At 41.2% G+C, this 7,479-nt stretch overlaps 1 protein-coding gene across 10 annotated transcripts in view; it reads right to left on the bottom strand.

The window, feature by feature from the left end:
- Positions 1–1,860: 1,860 nt before the first annotated feature.
- The window catches only part of mast3b (microtubule associated serine/threonine kinase 3b), a 31,738-nt gene continuing 26,119 nt past the window's right edge, over positions 1,861–7,479 (bottom strand). For all 10 annotated transcript variants that reach the window (XM_057361815.1, XM_057361816.1, XM_057361818.1 and 7 more), the window contains 7 exons: positions 7,142–7,263; positions 6,586–6,786; positions 5,709–5,935; positions 5,506–5,628; positions 5,247–5,383; positions 4,968–5,149; positions 1,861–4,881 (listed from right to left, as the gene is read on the bottom strand). In XM_057361815.1, the coding sequence (XP_057217798.1) occupies positions 3,905–4,881; positions 4,968–5,149; positions 5,247–5,383; positions 5,506–5,628; positions 5,709–5,935; positions 6,586–6,786; positions 7,142–7,263 (1,969 nt within the window). In that variant the 3' untranslated portion in view covers positions 1,861–3,904. The remainder of the gene's footprint in view (positions 4,882–4,967; positions 5,150–5,246; positions 5,384–5,505; positions 5,629–5,708; positions 5,936–6,585; positions 6,787–7,141; positions 7,264–7,479) is intronic.

The following is a 7,479-nucleotide window of genomic DNA, read 5'->3' as shown; positions in this document are numbered from 1 at the left end:
GGGGTCAGGTGATGTTGGATAGACGCGTACTGCAGGTTGAGAGCAGCGCTTGAATTGAGGGACAGAAAGTTTGAGACGGTGTCGTCCAGGCTGATGTCAGGGATGATCCGGTGCTCCTCAGCGACACTGTAAATACTGTCTATAGTGGCTGGAGATGGAGTACAGGGATGATTCCCCATGGTTTAGATCTCTTCTGCGGTCCAGATGAGTCAAACATGAAGGTATTAGTGAGAAAGGATAGTGCTAAAGTACATGCTTTAATCCACACAAAAGCAAACATTGTGACAAGTGAAGTTAACCATTAACACAGATTCAGGTTACTTTATCAAATGAAGACGAGCAATTCCAGCGTCATGTGACATTTTTAGTCAAAACTTGAAATATAAATTCTCAGAGAATTACCAGTATATTGAACCATCTGTTTGTTAAACCCCTGCTGAGAAAGTCCAGACATCAAAAAATATCAGTCTCATTCTATTTTAAAATAGGGGGGAATTTGATGTGTTATGGGTGTGATAAAAAGGACGCGTGTTTTTGAGAGGCAATTTAGGATTTCTGCGAATTAAAATGTACAAACCAGAAGCAAAAATACCCAACAAATGGAGAACGGATGGCTCTTCATAGACCACAAAATAGTTGTTTTAGTTTCATTTTCAACATTCTATTAATGAGAATATGATCTGTTATGGATGTGACAATTCACTTGACCATGGAAAACTATTAGTAACAAAAAAATGCTTTAAAACTTTAAGTGGTAACACTTTACAATAAGGTGCTATTAGTTAACATTAGTAAATGCATTAGAGAATATTAGCCAACAATGAACAATTTAGTTTTCCAGCATTTATTAATCCTTGTCAATGTTAGTTCACGTCAATACAGTTATTCATGTTAGTTCATGGTGCTTTAACTAATGTTAACAGTGACAACGTTTGTTTTTAATAATGTATTAGTAAATGCTGAAATTAACATGAATTAATATTAATAAATGCTGTAGTATTGTTCATGTTAGCTAATGCCTTAACTAATTGTTAACAAATAGCACCTTATTGTAAAGTGTTACCCTTTAAGTCCCGGTTTCACAGACACGGCTTAGCTTAAACCAGGACTATGCCTTAGTTGAATTAAGATATTTGTCGCTTTTATAAAAATACCTTAGAAGAATACATTACTGGTGTGCATCTTGAGACAAAACAATGGCACTAATATATTTTAAGATATTTCTGGGCAAGTTATATTCAGTTAAGACAGGTCTAACCTTAATTTTAGTCTGTGAAACCAGGCCTAAAAGATACTTCCCATAAGTATTTAAACCAGCAAATATTGACACCTGACCTATCAGTATGTTTAAAAACTTAGTAAAAACATGATTTTATATCTTAATATTGACATTTGTATGCTTCTTCCAAATCCTGTAATTGTTGTTGGTAACATTTGTTTGAGCAGGTGGCTTGCACTTACAAGAAATAACCATGGTTTAACTACAGTAACCATAGTTTTACCATGGTATATGCATTAAAACAGTGGAAATACAAATGGTAAACTATCGACCAAAAAACATGAATTCACTTTTACATAAACCCATTAAATAAAACTGGTTCAAAACTTATGATCACACTGTTCTCCTTACAGCTCAACACCGCCAACCTTAAGCATGAATAATTCTCTTTATTAATCCTGCAATTTTCATGTTTGTGTGCCTATTTGAACCGCTCTGTATTTTTAAAACTCCCTAAAATCCAAATACTAGGAACCATTGTTTGAATGCGTTATGTTAAGAAAATGTCTAAATGGAACTTCAGCAAAAATGTCTTGTTGGCAGATGTAAATGCATGTGAACACTAAAGAGTAAAAACAAAAGAACCGTCAGAGATCTTACCTCTTAAATCAGTGAATGATTTATTCCAAAACATAAGACAAACAGTTATAACAACATTAAAAAATACTTATAAAAGTTTTTTTTCTCCAAACACGGACAAAGATTTCTTGACGATTCTGAAAAAATGGAAGCAGACCATCAGCACAAGAAGATCTAGAGATGATGGACTTATCACCGTTGTGAATGAAACTGCAGCGAGGGTCACACAGACCTGTAAAAACAGGTTTACAGTGGCTTTGGGATCCACACAACAAGATTGTAGACAGCAAACACTTCATCCACAGAAGTCTGTGATAATAGAGGGATAAGATGTCACAACAGAGTCTGCATGACATGAAGCTTTTAATCGCTGTAATTTAAAGGCTCGGTTATACCATTAAACACATATTGCACTTATGTTGCCATGCCAACGCTTACTGTGTCATCACTTAACATGCAGCATGCAAACAGTCGGCTGACAGTCAAAAAGAAATAAACACAGCTTATTAAACAATGTACACACATTTCTGTGCTTGCAATTTCAATCCAGCAGCCTGATGCATAAAATTGCGACGTTGGTTGCAATTAACTAAAAACCTCAAAAATGTACGAGAAATGTTTTTGAACGTGTGCCGTTCCAGTAATAATATAATTATACAGCATCAATCAAATCCTGACAAAATAACATCCAGTTGCACCTTCTCATGCAGCTTATAACAATATGTGCAATAGAAATACTGTCCCGTTTCAGGCCCACTTAAGTAAAAGCCCAAGATAAACAAACAACAGTAAAAAATAACGAATAACCATTTGTGTTTGGGAAGCGGGTCATGCATATAATTCACATGAAACATCCAGTCTGATGTGTGCAGTATTTGTTGTATGTGCCTTTTAACAATAAAGCCACCATAATACCAAAACCTAAAACCTCTACCCACCACCTCCAGTTCAGCACAGATTTGTCTTTAACAGTGGCCATACACATTCATTCACACGGTAGAAATTCACGCGTATAAAAAATGTAAACATCATCATTATTCCAGGTACAAAAGCATGTGGGAAACAAGTCAACAGTCCATGGAAAACTCACGATGCAGTGAGTTCAGTGCACGCAGATGAGTTCCAGATGACCCGTGTGTGGACTGCATGCTTCACATATCAAATCTGAAGCAACCGTGAAACTGTTCGCCTTAGCACCCGTGAAAATGTTTTTCATTACTTTAGGTATCAAATAAATTGAACGGGAAGTCACGCAAAGTGATGTGAGGAGTACATAAATGCATTCTGAGGGTAAAAACAACACGCAACCAAAACCCTGGGAACTCTGAAGAAAAAAATGGTGAGGTTTTACCCATGAATGTGAAGAAATCAATGACAAGATCATTTTTAGTTGCAGAAAATGTGACAAGTGAAACAACTGCAACTCTGCATCAACAAATATTACCGCATGAAGCATTGAGGAGGGACTTTTCACTCTAAAAACAACTTGATCTAAAAATCAAGACGTAAAATAAAATCTGGTGTAAAAGTATTGTTTGCTTTAAAGCATGAAATTTACAATGACTTTTTGGGGCCAATTTGCACTACAAACTTCCATGGCAGACACACAAAGACCTTTATTCCGCCATAAAAAGATCATTTCAAACGCTTTTGCAACTTCTTGTCATGTGGGTCTTCTCATGTAATATTCCACAATGTGTAATTTTCTTTCACAATCTATTAAAACTTGCAGCTTTTAAAGTAGACCTGCCCACTTATGCAAAAACAAAGAACTCTCGAAACAGATTCAAATGTCATTCCTCCGCAGGCACACCGAACGCACAGAAAAAATTTACTCGCACAACGTTGCTCTTTTTTGGTCTACATACATACTTCAAATGTGCATAAATAAAACCCAAAAGCAAAAATTCCCTGCTCAAGACTAGCTTCACTTGACATGTTATAAAACACAGCAACTTCTCTCTGTAACTGAATTCTGCGCGGTAACAAATCACACAAACGATCTCAGCAGACGCCAAAGCAGATGAAGCTCTGCGGTAACAGACTTCACTTTGTTGATCTCTCTTTCAATTTGCCCTTTTCTGGACTCTGAAGCTTCTCCAGCTTCGTCGTATCCGTGGCCGTCTCTGCGATCTCATGCGTGGCTGTTGAAGCATCTCTGTCCATGCAAGGGTCTGGCCGAGGGTCACTCTGACTGACCGCCTCTTCCTCCTCCTCGTCCGAGCAAAACTGCCACTCATCTGCTTCTTCGCTTTCAGATCCCTGCACGGCGATCTGCGGAACCAGCGGGTTCCTTCTCACCTCGCACTCCTCCTCCGACTGCACATCGCTTGTCATCCACACCGGCCTGGTGCTGGTCTGAGCAGGAATCTGTGGGGCTCTGTCGTCCGGCTCATCGAAGCTCACTTCCTGCACAGCTTCCTGTTTCTTAAAGGAATCCCGGCGCTCAGATAGATTCAGTTTGCGCATAACGACGATCTGCTCCATGCGGTCACCTGACCAGTCCCTCAACCGCTGTCCGCACAGGTACCCGCCGAACCTGCCGTGATCCGCCTCTACCTCAACGTCACCCGGAACATCCATTTCACTATGGGGGACCTCTAGCGTGTGCCTGCGGGGGGCGTGAGGTTTTTTGTCGGCGTATAAAGCCCCCGAGAGTTTCTCTGCGGACTGGACTCTCTTCAGCAGAGGGGAGCGCGGGGGTTCGGCGCTGCGGGGTCTGACCACGTGCCGAATGATGGTGGGGGGCGAGAGGGTCTTGCCGTGGAAGGAGTGGTGAAGGGTTTTGGAGATGCTGGGGAGGGGGGAGGGAGAGCGCTGGGGAGATAGAGCTTGCGGAGAGGAGGTGCAGGCGAGAGGCGAGGGCGGGATGCTGCTGGTGGACTTCCGTCTTCCTACTTTAGTGTAGCGCTGGTTGGCAAGTTTGGACCCGAGGCCGTGCAGCGTGCTGGGGCGCATTTGGACCGCCGGTGAACTCGGCGAGCTGGAGGAACATGGTGAGGTGGTTTGGGGGACGCCGGCATCTGCACGAATGATAGTTTTATTAATTCTCAGTTTTAATCATGTAAAGGTACTCTTAAACTTAAAAAGTTAATACGTGAGGTCATACCGGCGGTGTGGTCTGGGACAGGACTCCGGCAGGGTGTGGTGGGTCCAGAGGAAAGACTGTGGGTGGGAGAGCCGGGAAGACTCTCGCTGGAGGACACCGAGTGATGCAGACCGGAGGAGAAACTCCGGCTGCTGTGCATGACTGTGCTCTGTTTAGACAGCTTCTTTAACACGCTCCGTCTCCTGAGTGAACGCAACAGATTTATCAGGTTCACACATGTGCATCTAACTATTCTCAATGCATCTATACTGCATAAAAACAAAAAAAAACTGCACTGACCGATCCTGATTGTCCCTCCATTTGCTTCTCTTACAGCGGCGGGCCATCTTTCCTTTACAGCTGCTCTTGCGTGCCGGCCCGATCTTTATAGACGTGTCCTCAAGAGCGATAGTCTGAAGGGACACCTGGTTTCCACTCTGCACATTAGACATAAAAGAACAACAAATGTTTACTGAACTATTCAAATCAAACGATTTGTAAAAGTGGATTTACGGGCATGTGAGAACAAAGATGACAGTATTGTTGACCGTTTCCGTACCTTCAACAGAAGCTCCATCATCTCTGTGTGCACCAGACCCTGTACAGACTCTCCATTCACATGAGTGATCAGATCTCCTGCTCGCAAACCCGCCTCATGAGCCGGGCTGCTCTCCTCAACACCCTGAGCGAACCGGAAAAATAAAATCACCTGAACTCTACACTTTTTGGGCGTATTGCTTGTAAACCTAACGTATCACTCACTGAGACCATGTGGTGTATGGTGTAGATGTCGCTGGTGCCCATGTAAACCCGAATGGTCTGCAGGGTGAAGCCGTATTTCTTCCCAGAGCTGTGGATGATGATTGGGGGGCGGAGCCTGCTGATGCTGAGTGACAGGTCTCGGTTGGGGGAGGAGTCTCGAGATGACGGGTTAGAGGAAAACGAGCGGGGAGAAATGGAGCGTGCATGTAGGCTGCCACTGCCGTCATCTGGGGGACAAAAAAAAGATGAAAATGTCACAAAAATGTGAATTAAAAACATTTAATACTAAAATCAAATGAAGAGTTTGGTTCCAATATGACATCACTCCGTTTTTAATTCAGTTTTGATTTAAGCAGAAATAACTAAAAAACACAGCAAACTAACGCAATAAAAACATGATAACATAATAAAAAACATGATTTTTGAAAAAGTTCTCATTCTCATTTTGGAACCAAACTCTTCAAATACAAGTAAATAATCTAATAATAAAGAAATTAATAATTATAAATAATATTACAGCTTTTATACTTCTATTTAATTAAAAATTATGTTTTATTACTATACACTCTTAAAAATAAAGGTGCTTCACAATGCCATACAAGAACCTTTTGTGTCTAAATGGTTCCATAAAGAACCTTTAACATCCAAAATAAAGGTTCTTTGTGACGTAAAAAGGTTCTTCAGATTATAAAAAGGTAATAAAGAGATGGTTCTTTAAAGGACCTCTGACTGAATGGTTCTTCGTGGAACCAAAAAGGCTTCTTCTATGGCAACCTTTCAAGCCCCTATTTTCAAGAGTGTATACCACATCATGTTCCAGGAGGAGGAGAAGACTGTTTCTGCAGTGTTGCTATGGTAACAGTGTTTGGGTCCTGACCTGGCGTGATAATGAGAGAGAGGGTGGACACCGATGCAGACTTGGGGACTTTGCGTCCTGGCGAGAGACGCTGCCTATCAGGCGTCTCCAGCTGGTTGCCGAAGCACTGAGGACTACCTTGTTCCCTTGGCGATGAGTGTTTTGTTCCAGTGCTGTTGCTACGTAGTCTGATTCGTCGCAGGTTGGATACGACAACCTCAGCTGCAGAATTAAAGGGTTTATATCAGAACGCAACTCCATGGTACCAAATTTAGCACCATCACTGCCAGAAAAACGCCCCTGATGAGTGTAACCATAATGAACATTGCTGGAGGAACTCAATGAACCAGATAAATATAATTACTAATGATGAAAACTATTATTTTATTAGATTTTTATTTTTCATTTTCTCCATTTACTAATTTACAAATAAATTATTCAAGTACATTTGAAACCATGTCCTGGTGGAACAACCCTCACAAACATAGTACATATGTCAAACATGTGAAGATCATTCACCCATTAATGTCCTGCTTTATGACATGACTGACTGACTGATAGTTAAATTCAAACTTACCCTCATCATCTGTAGACAGAGCAAATCGAGGCATGGCCTCCAAACTGTGTGTGCTGCTCACCACTAGAGGGCTCACAGCACGCTCGGGCTGAGAAGAGCTGGAGGAGGTTCGAGGCCTCAGGCTGCCAGAGATCAAACACAAAGAGTCTGACTGCTGCCCAATAACATCTACCGTCCTTTTACATTTATGAATAAATGTTGATATCGTAAGTCTCTTTGGATAAAAGTGTGTGCTAAATCCCTAAATGTAAATCTAGATATGTTTTATTGAGTGCTTTCTATCTTTGAAGTCATTTAAATGGATTGTTCAACCAAAAATAAGTCATTTTCTCACCCTT

Source organism: Triplophysa rosa, linkage group LG20 (genome assembly GCF_024868665.1).
Source record: "Triplophysa rosa linkage group LG20, Trosa_1v2, whole genome shotgun sequence".
Lineage (NCBI taxonomy): Eukaryota > Metazoa > Chordata > Actinopteri > Cypriniformes > Nemacheilidae > Triplophysa > Triplophysa rosa.
The sequence above is the reverse complement of the archived record's forward strand: the minus strand, read 5'-3'. Positions and strand labels throughout refer to the sequence as shown.